Source organism: Pseudophryne corroboree, chromosome 1, assembly GCF_028390025.1.
Source record: "Pseudophryne corroboree isolate aPseCor3 chromosome 1, aPseCor3.hap2, whole genome shotgun sequence".
Classification (NCBI taxonomy): domain Eukaryota; kingdom Metazoa; phylum Chordata; class Amphibia; order Anura; family Myobatrachidae; genus Pseudophryne; species Pseudophryne corroboree.
The window spans coordinates 418,132,160-418,144,537 of NC_086444.1; the positions used below are offsets into that span (position 1 = coordinate 418,132,160).

Consider the following 12,378-nt stretch of genomic DNA (forward strand, 5'->3'; position numbering starts at 1 on the left):
AGCTGATGTCCAGTAGCCAAGAAGCCAATCCATCCTGCACGCAGGTGAGTTCACTTCTTCTCCCCTCAGTCCCTCGTTGCAGTGATCCTGTTGCCAGCAGGACTCACTGTAAAATAAAAAACCTAAGCTAAACTTTTTCTAAGCAGCTCTTTAGGAGAGCCACCTAGATTGCACCCTTCTCGGCCGGGCACAAAAATCTAACTGGAGTCTGGAGGAGGGTCATAGGGGGAGGAGCCAGTGCACACCACCTGATCTGGAAAAGCTTTACTTTTTGTGCCCTGTCTCCTGCGGAGCCGCTATTCCCATGGTCCTTTCAGGAACCCCAGCATCCACTAGGACGATAGAGAAATATATATTTTATACACACATTATATATATATATATATATATATATATATATATATATATATATATATATATATATATATATATATATATATATATATATATATATATATATAAAAGAAGATTTTACTCACCGGTAAATCTATTTCTCGTAGTCCGTAGTGGATGCTGGGAACTCCGTAAGGACCATGGGGAATAGCGGCTCCGCAGGAGACTGGGCACAACTAAAGAAAGCTTTAGGACTACCTGGTGTGCACTGGCTCCTCCCACTATGACCCTCCTCCAGACCTCAGTTAGGATACTGTGCCCGGAAGAGCTGACACAATAAGGAAGGATTTTGAATCCCGGGTAAGACTCATACCAGCCACACCAATCACACCGTATAACTCGTGATGCTATACCCAGTTAACAGTATGAATAACAACTGAGCCTCACCAACAGATGGCTCATAACAATAACCCTTTAGTTAAGCAATAACTATATACAAGTTTTGCAGACAATCCGCACTTGGGATGGGCGCCCAGCATCCACTACGGACTACGAGAAATAGATTTAACGGTGAGTAAAATCTTATTTTCTCTGACGTCCTAGTGGATGCTGGGAACTCCGTAAGGACCATGGGGATTATACCAAAGCTCCCAAACGGGCGGGAGAGTGCGGATGACTCTGCAGCACCGAATGAGCAAACTCAAGGTCCTCCTTAGCCAGGGTATCAAACTTGTAGAATCTTGCAAAAGTGTTTGAACCCGACCAAGTAGCAGCTCGGCAAAGTTGTAAAGCCGAGACCCCTCAGGCAGCCGCCCAAGAAGAGCCCACTTTCCTCGTGGAATGGGCCTTTACAGATTTAGGATGCGGCAGTCCAGCCGCAGAATGTGCAAGTTGAATCGTGCTACAGATCCAGCGAGCAATAGTCTGCTTAGAAGCAGGAGCACCCAGCTTGTTGGGTGCATACAGGATAAATAGCGAGTCAGTTTTTCTGACTCCAGCCGTCCTGGAAACATATATTTTCAGGGCCCTGACTACGTCCAGCAACTTGGAGTCCTCCAAGTCCCGAGTAGCCGCAGGCACCACAATAGTTTGGTTCACATGAAAAGCGGATACCACCTTAGGAAGGAATTGGGAACGCGTCCTCAATTCCGCCCTATCCACATGAAAAATCAGATAAGGGCTTTTGCATGACAAAGCCGCCAATTCTGATACACGCCTGGCCGACGCCAAGGCCAACAGCATGACCACTTTCCACGTGAGGTATTTTAGCTCCACGGTTTTAAGTGGCTCAAACCAATGCGACTTCAGGAAATCCAACACCACGTTGAGATCCCACGGTGCCACTGGAGGCACAACGGGGGCTGAATATGCAGCACTCCCTTAACAAAAGTCAGTGAAGCCAGTTCTTTTTGGAAGAAAATGGACAGAGCCGAAATCTGGACCTTAATGGAACCCAATTTTAGGCCCATAGACACTCCTGACTGTGGGAAGTGCAGAAAACGACCCAGTTGAAATTCCTCCGTTGGGGCCTTTCTGGCCTCACACCAAGCAACATATTTTCGCCAAATACGGTGATAATGTGTTACGGTCACATCTTTCCTCGCCTTAATCAGCGTAGGAATGACTTCCTCCGGAATGCCTTTTTCCTTTAGGATCCGGTGTTCAACCGCCATGCCGTCAAACGCAGCCGCGGTAAGTCTTGGAACAGACAGGGTCCCTGCTGCAGCAGGTCCTGTCTGAGCGGCAGAGGCCATGAGTCCTCTGAGATCATTTCTTGAAGTTCTGGGTACCAAGATCTTCTTGGCCAATCCGGAACCACGAGTATAGTTCGTACTCCTCTCTTTCTTATTATTCTCAGTACCTTGGGTATGAGAGGCACAGGAGGGAACACATATACCGACTGGTACACCCACGGTGTTACCAGAGCGTCCACAGCTATCGCCTGAGGGTCCCTTGACCTGGCGCAATATCTTTTTAGCTTTTTGTTGAGGCGGGACGCCATCATGTCCACCTGTGGCCTTTCCCACTGGTGTACAATCATTTGGAAGACTTCTGGATGAAGTCCCCACTCTCCCGGGTGGAGGTCGTGCCTGCTGAGGAAGTCTGCTTCCCAGTTGTCCACTCCCGGAATGAACACTGCTGACAGTGCTAACACGTGATTCTCCGCCCAACGGAGAATCCTTGTGGCTTCTGCCATCGCCATCCTGCTTCTTGTGCCGCCCTGTCGGTTTACATGGGCGACCGCCGTGATGTTGTCTGACTGAATCAGTACCGGCTGGTGTTGAAGCAGGGGCCTTGCCTGACTTAGGGCATTGTAAATGGCCCTTAGTTCCAGAATATTTATGTGTAGGACAGTCTCCTGACTTGACCATAGTCCTTGGAAATTTCTTCCCTGAGTGACTGACCTCCAGCCTCGAAGGCTGGCATCCGTGGTCACTAGGACCCAGTCCTGCATGCCGAATCTGCGGCCCTCTAGAAGATGAGCACTCTGCAGCCACCACAGTAGAGACACCCTGGCCCTTGGGGACAAGGTTATCAGCCGATGCATCTGAAGATGCGATCCGGACCACTTGTCCAGCAGATCCCACTGAAAGATCCTTGCATGGAACCTGCCGAATGGAATTGCTTCGTAAGAAGCTACCATCTTTCCCAGGACTCGCGTGCAGTGATGCACCGACACCTGTTTTGGTTTCAGGAGGTCTCTTACAAGAGATGACAACTCCCTGGCCTTCTCCTCCGGGAGAAACACTTTTTTCTGTTCTGTGTCCAGAACCATCCCCAGGAACAGTAGACGCGTTGTAGGAACCAGCTGCGATTTCGGGATATTCAGGATCCAGCCGTGCTGTTGTAGCACTGTCTGAGCTAGTGCTACTCCGATCAACAACTGTTCCCTCGCCTTTATAAGGAGATCGTCCAAGTACGGGATAATTATGACTCCCTTTTTTCGAAGGAGTATCATCATTTCTGCCATTACCTTGGTAAATACCCTCGGAGCCGTGGATAGACCAAACGGCAACGTCTGGAATTGGTAATGACAGTCCTGTACCACAAATCTGAGGTACTCCTGGTGAGGAGGGTAAATGGGGACATGCAGGTAAGCATCCTTGATGTCCAGTGATACCATGTAATCCCCCTCGTCCAGGCTCGCAATAACCGCTCTGAGCGATTCCATTTTGAACTTGAACCTTCTTATGTAAGTGTTCAGTGATTTTAGATTTAAAATGGGTCTCACCGAACCGTCCGGTTTCGGTACCACAAACAACGTGGAATAATAACCCCTTCCCTGTTGCAGGAGGGGTACCTTGATTATCACCTGCTGAGAGTACAGCTTGTGAATTGCCTCCAGCACTGCCTCCATGTCTAGGGGAGTTGTTGGCAAAGCTGATTTGAGGAAACGGCGAGGGGGAGACGTCTCGAATTCCAGCTTGTAACCCTGAGATACCACTTGTAGAATCCAGGGATCTACCTGTGAGCGAGCCCACTGGTCGCTGAAGTTCCGGAGATGGGCCCCCACCGCACCTGGCTCCGCCTGTGGAGCCCCAGCGTCATGCGGTGGACTTAGAGGAAGCGGGAGAGGGCTTTTGCTCCTGGGAACTGGCTGTATGGTGCAGCCTTTTCCCCCTGCCTCTGCCTCTGGGCAGAAAGGACGCGCCTTTAACCCGCTTGCCTTTCTGGGGCCGAAAGGACTGTACCTGATAATACGGTGCTTTCTTTGGCTGTGAGGGAACATGGGGTAAAAATGTCGACTTTCCAGCAGTTGCTGTGGAGACAAGGTCCGAGAGACCCTCCCCAAACAATTCCTCACCTTTGTAAGGCAAAACCTCCATGTGCCTTTTAGAATCTGCATCACCTGTCCATTGCCGGGTCCACAATACCCTCCTGGCAGATATGGACATTGCATTTACTCTAGATGCCAGCCGGCAAATATCCCTCTGGGCATCTCTCATATATAAGAGTGCATCCTTAATATGCTCTATGTTTAGCAATATAGTGTCCCTGTCCAGGGTATCAATGTTATCAGACAGGGAATCTGACCACGCGGCTGCAGCACTGCACATCCATGCTGAAGCAATAGCCGGTCGCAGTATAAACAGACTTCAGGATAGCCTCCTGCTTTCTATCTGCAGGCTCCTTTAGGGCGGCCGTATCCGGAGACGGTAGTGCCACCTTTTTTGACAAGCGTGTGAGCGCTTTATCCACCCTAGGGGATGTCTCCCAACGTGACCTATCCTCTGGCGGGAAAGGGTACGCCATTAGTTATCTTTTAGAAATCACCAGTTTCTTATTGGGGGAAGCCCACGCTTCATCACACACTTCATTCAACTCATCAGATGGGGGAAAAACCACTGGTTGCTTTTTCTCCCCAAACATAATACCCTTTTTTGTGGTACCTGGGTAAAGATCAGAAATGTGCAACACATCTTTCATTGCCGTAATCATGTAATGGATGGCCCTATTGGAATGTACCGTGGTCTCACCGTCGTCGACACTGGAGTCAGTATCCGTGTCGACGTCTGTATCTGCCATCTGCGGTAGCGGGCGTTTTAGGGCCCCCGATGGCTTTTGAGACGCCTGGGCAGGCACGGGCTGAGAAGCCGGCTGTCCCACATCTGTCATGTCGTCAAACCTTTTGTGTAAGGAGTTGACACTGTCACGTACTTCCTTCCACATATCCATCCACTCAGGTGTCGACCCCGCAGGGGGTGACATCACATTTATAGGCACCTGCTCCGCCTCCACATAAGCCTCCTCATCAAACATGTCGACACAGACGTACCGACACACCGCACACACACAGGGAATGCTCTGTCTGAGGACAGGACCCCACAAAGCCCTTTGGGGAGACAGAGAGAGAGAGTATGCCAGCACACACCAGAGCGCTATATAATGCCGGGATTTAAACTACTCACAGTGATTTCCCTTATAGCTGCTTATTACATAGAATTGCGCCTAAATTTAGTGCCCCCCCTCTCTTTTTTACCCTTATGTAGTCTGAAACTGCAGGGGAGAGCCTGGGAGCGATCCTTCCAGCGGAGCTGTGAGAGGAAATGGTGCCAGTGTGCTGAGGGAGATAGCCCCGCCCCTTTTTCGGCGGACTTCTCCCGCTTTTATTAAATTAATGTGGCAGGGGTATTTTACACATATATAGCCTAGTAAGCTATATTATGTGTGTTTGCCACCTGTAAGGTACTCAAATTGCTGCCCAGGGTGCCCCCCCCCCATCCCCCCAGCGCCCTGCACCCATAGTGACCGGAGTGTGTGGTGTGCACAGGGAGCAATGGCGCACAGCTGCAGTGCTGTGCGCTACCTTAATGAAGACAGGAGTCTTCAGCCGCCGATTTTGAGGAAGATCTTCTTGCTTCTGGCTCTGCAAGGGGGACGGCGGCGCAGCTCCGGGACTGGACGATCATGGACGGGCCCAGTGTTCGATCCCTCTGGAGCTAATGGTGTCCAGTAGCCTAAGAAGCCCAAGCTAGCTGCAAGCAGGTAGGTTCGCTTCTCTCCCCTAAGTCCCTCGTAGCAGTGAGTCTGTTGCCAGCAGATCTCACTGAAAATAAAAAACCTAAAATATACTCTTTTTCTAGGAGCTCAGGAGAGCCCCTAGTGTGCATCCAGCTCAGCCGGGCACAAAATTCTAACCGAGGTCTGGAGGAGGGTCATAGTGGGAGGAGCCAGTGCACACCAGGTAGTCCTAAAGCTTTCTTTAGTTGTGCCCAGTCTCCTGCGGAGCCGCTATTCCCCATGGTCCTTACGGAGTTCCCAGCATCCACTAGGACGTCAGAGAAATAATATATATATATATATATATATATATATATATATATATATATATCTCACTGATCTGTGCATGCTTCTCCAAAAATCGCCAGTTTAAACCTGGTCTATTGTTCTGGCGATTTTTGGTAAGGTTTTGTGCGCGCAAGCAAAAAAAACAAACAAAAAAAAACGCATCCTATTACATTTGCGATTTTCATTGTTTTCGATGGGAAAACATCTGGATGCAATTTTTCACTTGCGATATTTGGTATATGTTCAAAACTTGCGATTTTTAACAAATTCGCAAGCTATTACATTTGCGATTTTCGGAAGACGTGCAAATTTACCGTAAAAATCGCACGTTTTCCGAAATCGCACCCTATTACATCTACCCTATGATCCCTGCTATGATCCATGATGTCTAGTCTGCTTTCCATAAGCATTTAAACACTGTAGAGCACAGGTTTTAGAAGGGAAGAGCTCAAAGGGCAGGAGTTACTCTCAAAGTTATATTAGTCTAGTTAAGTGCCATCTCCTACGGATCCCTCAAGCAACCCCATGGTCCAGTGTCCGTCCCCCAGACTGGATGAAAGAGAAATGTAATTTCATGAGGTTCCAGCAAAGAGATCGGAAAATAGAAAACCCTCAGTTGCATCCCTTGGGATGTACTACAAGCTGTGGAATATTCACAGTAGACTGGGTCAAACGATTTAGTAGTGCCAAACATCCAAAATACCTCATGGACGATAGAGAAAGATTTTACTTAGGAACGTTCAAGAAACCTGGTTACTGTACCTCTTGAACGTTCCTGCTGCCGTTTAGCCAACTCCTGCTGATAGCATAATGTTAGTAGACATCATGCTACCTGTCTGAATAAAAAATGGCAACAGACATTGCTGGATTCTCAAAGTAAGAAGTGAGGAGCAATCTGAGCAGCTGCACACATGCGCAAGATGTTGCGGGACCCACTAAACTCTGGACATCAAGTAACAACTTAGTTTAGAACATGTTAAATTTGGTATATTCTTTCAAGTTTGGTATATTTGGTAGTTTGTTAAACCTTTTATAGATCCAAACTTTTACCTTTGTATCCAGTGCTGGAAAAATTCCAAGCTTAAAGTGAAACGACAACTGAAAATGTGAAAGGGAACACCATAAATAAAATGGTTACTCACCACATGCCTGGCTGTAGGCGCTGGCCTGCACAAACAGCACGTACAGTGGTGCAGGGAGATGGCGTGCTATCTCATACTGTTTATGCATGCAGTCAAAGGGCATGGACAGGTATTCCTGTACTGGCAATGAGGCCTGGGGAGAGAATAATATGCATTTCAGGTTGAAACTTTATTAGAGTACTAGTATTAATTTATTATTGTCCCCATTCAGTTACTACATTTTGACAAATATCTGACATTAATCTGGATAGATTTAGCAATAGACACAGTGCATATCTTGGTAACTTTGCAGATTGTGGGTTTAGATGGAAGGCTAAACTATAGGAGCTGAAACTCTCACCCCACCCACACCCCTACAACGTTTTAGCAAATCGAAACAAAACTGAAATGAGTCTGCAGCATGCAACAGTACAACTAACAATAAAAAAACGCAGTGTTTACCAGATGGACTCAGAGGATTTGATTATATGTTGAGTACAAAAAAATCTTTCCTATTTCACCCTAATTCTCTTTCCCACTTTGAAGCCACTGATGCCCAAAGCTGGCATCAATGGCCAGAAAGTATGGTACCTCGAAAATGGTGGAGAAAGACTACACAGAGACCAAGGAGCCGCCCAGCAAAGCTGCTCAACCGAGACACCCTACCACGATGTCCAAGAGACATTCACAGTCCGAGGAAACTGCACCTGGAAAGGGTCAGGCACCGGCTGACCTAAATAGACATAAGCCTGGTGAATAGTGGGCTATTTGGTGACAAGTTCCACCGATGAGTGTTCTAAAGGACCAATAGACCAAACGACCACCAAACCAACGTAGCCAGAGAAATAAAACCTGCAATGTTTGGACAACATCCAAAAAGCCGACAGGACTAGCATTAGGTCAGGAAAAAAAAAGAAAAAAAAAAAGGGAATATGATCTCCCAGGTCAAGAAAAAATAGTATTTTAATAGCTACCGGTAAATCCTTTTCTCTTAGTCCGTAGAGAATGCTGGGGACACCAAAAGAACCATGGGGTATAGACGGGATCCGCAGGAGACATGGGCACTTTAAGACTTTGAAAAAAGGGGTGTGCACTGGCTCCTCCCTCTATGCCCCTCCTCCAGACTCCAGTTATAGGAACTGTGCCCAGGGAGACGGACAAATTTCGAGGAAAGGATTTATTGTTAACTAAGGTGAAATTCATACCAGTACACACCGCAAACACGCCGAATAAACGTGGCATTCAACAGAAACCAAGCCAACGGCATGAATCAATGACAACAACAGGCTGGCTATAAACATAACACAACATGCGCGTAACCAAAATTAATAACTGCAGATTCAGTACGCACTGGGACGGGCGCTCGCATCCTCTATGGATTAAGAGAAAAGGATTTACCGGTAGGTATTAAAATCCTATGTTCTCATACGTCCTAGAGGATGCTGGGGACACCAAAAAAACCATGGGATTATACCAAAGCTCTAGAACGGGCGGGAGTGTGCGGATAACTCTGCAGCACCGATCGACCAAACTTTAGGTAGTCATCGGCCAGGGTATCAAACTTGTAAAACTTCGTAAAAGTGTTTGAACCCGACCAAGTAGCAGCTCGGCAAAGTTGTAATGCTGAGACCCCTCAGGTAGCCGCCCAAGAAGAGCCCACCTTCCTAGTAGAATGGGCCTTCACCGATTCCGGTAATGGTAATCCGGCCGTGGAATGAGCATGCTGAATCGTGTTACAGATCCAGCGTGCAATTGTTTGTTTGGAAGCAGGACACCCAATGTTGTTGGGGGCATACAGGACAAACAGAGCTTCGGTTTTCCTAACCCGAGCCGTCCTGGCGACATAGACTTTCAGAGCTCTGACCACATCCAAAGATTTTGACTCAACGAAAGAGTCAGTAGCCACTGGTACCACAACAGGTTGGTTCATGTGGAAAGATTAAACCACCTTCGGCAGAAATTGTCTTCATGAAAGATTAAATAAGGGCTCTTGTGAGACAAGGCCGCTTAACTGACACGCGTCTTGCGGACGCAAAAGCCAACAGGATGACCACTTTTCCAAGTGAGAAACGTCAACTCCACCGTCTGTAAAGGCTCAAACCAATGTGACTGAAGGGACTGAAACACCACGTTAAGATCCCATGGTGCCACAGAAGGCACATATGGAGGTTGGATGTGTAACACACCCTTCACGAAAGTTTGAACTTCAGGAAGGGAGGCCAATTGTTTTTGAAAGAAAACCGATAGGTCTGAAATTTGAACCTTAATTGAGCCCAACTTTAGGCCCGCCTCTACACCTGCTTGTAGAAAATGGACAAAACGTCCTAGCTGAAACTCTGCCGCAGGAGCCTTCTTGGATTCACACCAAGATACATACTTCCTTTAAATGCGGTGGTAATGTTTAGACGTTACTCCCTTCCTGGCCTGAAGTAGCGTGGGAATGACTTCACTGGGAATGCCCTTCCGAGCTAAGATCTGGCGTTCGACCGCCATGCCGTCAAACGTAGCCGCGGTAAGTCTTGGTATACGCATGGCCCCTGCAGCAACAGGTCCTCGCGCAGAGGAAGAGGCCAGGGATCTCCTATGAGTAATTCCTGATGATCTGGATACTAAGCCCTCCTTGGCCAGTCTGGGGCAATGAGGATCGCTCAAACCTTTGTTCTTCTTATGATCTTTAGAACTTTTGGAATGAGAGGAAGTGGAGGGAACACATACACCAACGGAAACACCCACGGTGTCACCAGTGCATCCACTGCTATTGCTTGAGGGTCCCTGGACCTGGAACAATATCTCTGAAGCTTTTTATTGAGGCGCAACGCCATCATGTCTATGTGAGGAATTCCTCAACGACTTGTGATTTCCGTGAAGACCTCTTGATGGAGGCCCCATTCTCCTGGACGGAGATCGTGTCGGCTGAGAAAGTCTGCTTCCCACTTGTCCACTCCTGGAATGAAGATAGCTGACAGCGCTCTTGTATGCTTCTCTGCCCAGCGAAGAACCTTTGTGACTTCTGCCATTGCCGCTCTGCTTTTTGTTCCATCTTGGCGGTTTATGTACGCTACTGCTGTCACATTGTCCGATTGGATCAGCACGGGCAGATTGCGAAGAAGATGTTCCGCCTGTACTAGGCAGTTGTAAATGGCCCTTAACTCCAGAACGTTTATGTGGAGACAAAATTCCTGCCTTGACCATCTTCCTTGAAAGTTTACCCCTTGCGTGACTGCACCCCAGCCTCGGAGACTTGCATCCGTGGTCATTAGGATCCAGTCCTGGATTCCAAACCTGCATCCCTCCAGGAGGTGAGAGCTGTGCAGCCACCACAGGAGCGATATTCTGGTCTTTGAGGACAGGACTATCTTCCGGTGCATGTGTAGGTGGGATCCGGACCACTTGTCCAACAGGTGCCACTGAAATACTCTGGCATGCAATCTGCCAAACTGAATGGCCTCGTAGGTCGCCACCATCTTCCCCAGCAACTGAGTGCACTGATGGATTGACACCCTTGGTGGTTTCAGAATTTGTTTGACCAGGCTCTGAACCAGGCTCTTGAAGTTCCTGAGCTTTTTCCACCAGTAGAAAAAATAAGAATTTACTTACCGATAATTCTATTCTCGGAGTCCGTAGTGGATGCTGGGGTTCCTGAAAGGACCATGGGGAATAGCGGCTCCGCAGGAGACAGGGCACAAAAAAGTAAAGCTTTTTACCAGATCAGGTGGTGTGCACTGGCTCCTCCCCCTATGACCCTCCTCCAGACTCCAGTTAGGTACTGTGCCGGACGAGCGTACACAATAAGGGAGGCAATTTGAATCCCGGGTAAGACTCATACCAGCCACACCAATCACACCGTACAACTTGTGATCTAACCCAGTTAACAGTATGATAACAGAAAGAGCCTCTTAAAGATGGCTCCTTAACAATATAACCCGAATTTGTACAATAACTATGTACAGTATTGCAGATAATCCGCACTTGGGATGGGCGCCCAGCATCCACTACGGACTCCGAGAAATAGAATTATCGGTAAGTAAATTCTTATTTTCTCTATCGTCCTAAGTGGATGCTGGGGTTCCTGAAAGGACCATGGGGATTATACCAAGCTCCCAAACGGGCCGGGAGAGTGCGGATGACTCTGCAGCACCGAATGAGAGAATTCCAAGTCCTCTTTTGCCAGGGTATCAAATTTGTAGAATTTTACAAACGTGTTTTCCCCCGACCACGTAGCTGCTCGGCAGAATGTAATGCCGAGACCCCTCGGGCAGCCGCCCAAGATGAGCCCACCTTCCTTGTGGAATGGGCCTTAACAGATTTAGGCTGTGGCAGGCCTGCCACAGAATGAGCAAGTTGAATTGTGTTACAAATCCAACGAGCAATCGTCTGCTTAGAAGCAGGGGCACCCAACTTGTTGGGTGCATATAGTATCAACAGCGAGTCAGATTTTCTGACTTCAGCCGTGCTTGAAATGTATATTTTTAAGGCTCTGACAACGTCCAACAACTTGGAGTCCTCCAAGTCGCCAGTGGCCGCAGGCACCACAATAGGTTGGTTCAGGTGAAACGCTGATACCACCATAGGGAGAAAATGCGGACGAGTCCTCAGTTCTGCCCTATCCGAATGGAAGATTAGATAAGGGCTTTTATAAGATAAAGCCGCCAATTCAGATACTCTCCTGGCGGAAGCCAGGGCCAGTAACATAGTCACTTCCCATGTGAGATATTAAAATCCACCTTTTTCAATGGTTCAAACCAATGGGATTTGAGGAAATCTAAAACGACATTTAGATCCCACGGTGCCACCGGAGGCACCACAGGAGGGCTGTATATGCAGTACCCTTTAACAAAAGTCTGTACCTCAGGAACTGAGGCCAATTCTTTTTGGAAGAATATTGACAGGGCCGAAATTTGAACCTTAATAGATCTCAATTTGAGACCCATAGACAATCCTGATTGTAGGAAATGTAGAAACGACCCAGTGAAATTCCTCCGTCGGAACACTCCGATCCTCGCACCACGCGACATATTTTCGCCAAATGCAGGTGATAATGTTTCGCGGTGACTTCCTTCCTTGCCTTAATCAAGGTAGGAATGACTTCTTCTGGAATGCCTTTCCTTTTAGGATCTGGCGTTCAACCGCCATG

The 12,378-nt window shown here is 47.9% G+C and overlaps 1 protein-coding gene across 6 annotated transcripts in view; it reads right to left on the reverse strand.

Moving 5' to 3' along the window:
- THOC5 (THO complex subunit 5) overlaps nt 1-12,378 on the reverse strand; it is a 170,364-nt gene that overhangs the window by 116,578 nt on the left and 41,408 nt on the right. For all 6 annotated transcript variants that reach the window (XM_063913351.1, XM_063913352.1, XM_063913346.1 and 3 more), the window contains one exon: nt 7,266-7,398. In XM_063913351.1, coding sequence (XP_063769421.1) covers nt 7,266-7,398 — 133 coding nt within the window. The remainder of the gene's footprint in view (nt 1-7,265; nt 7,399-12,378) is intronic.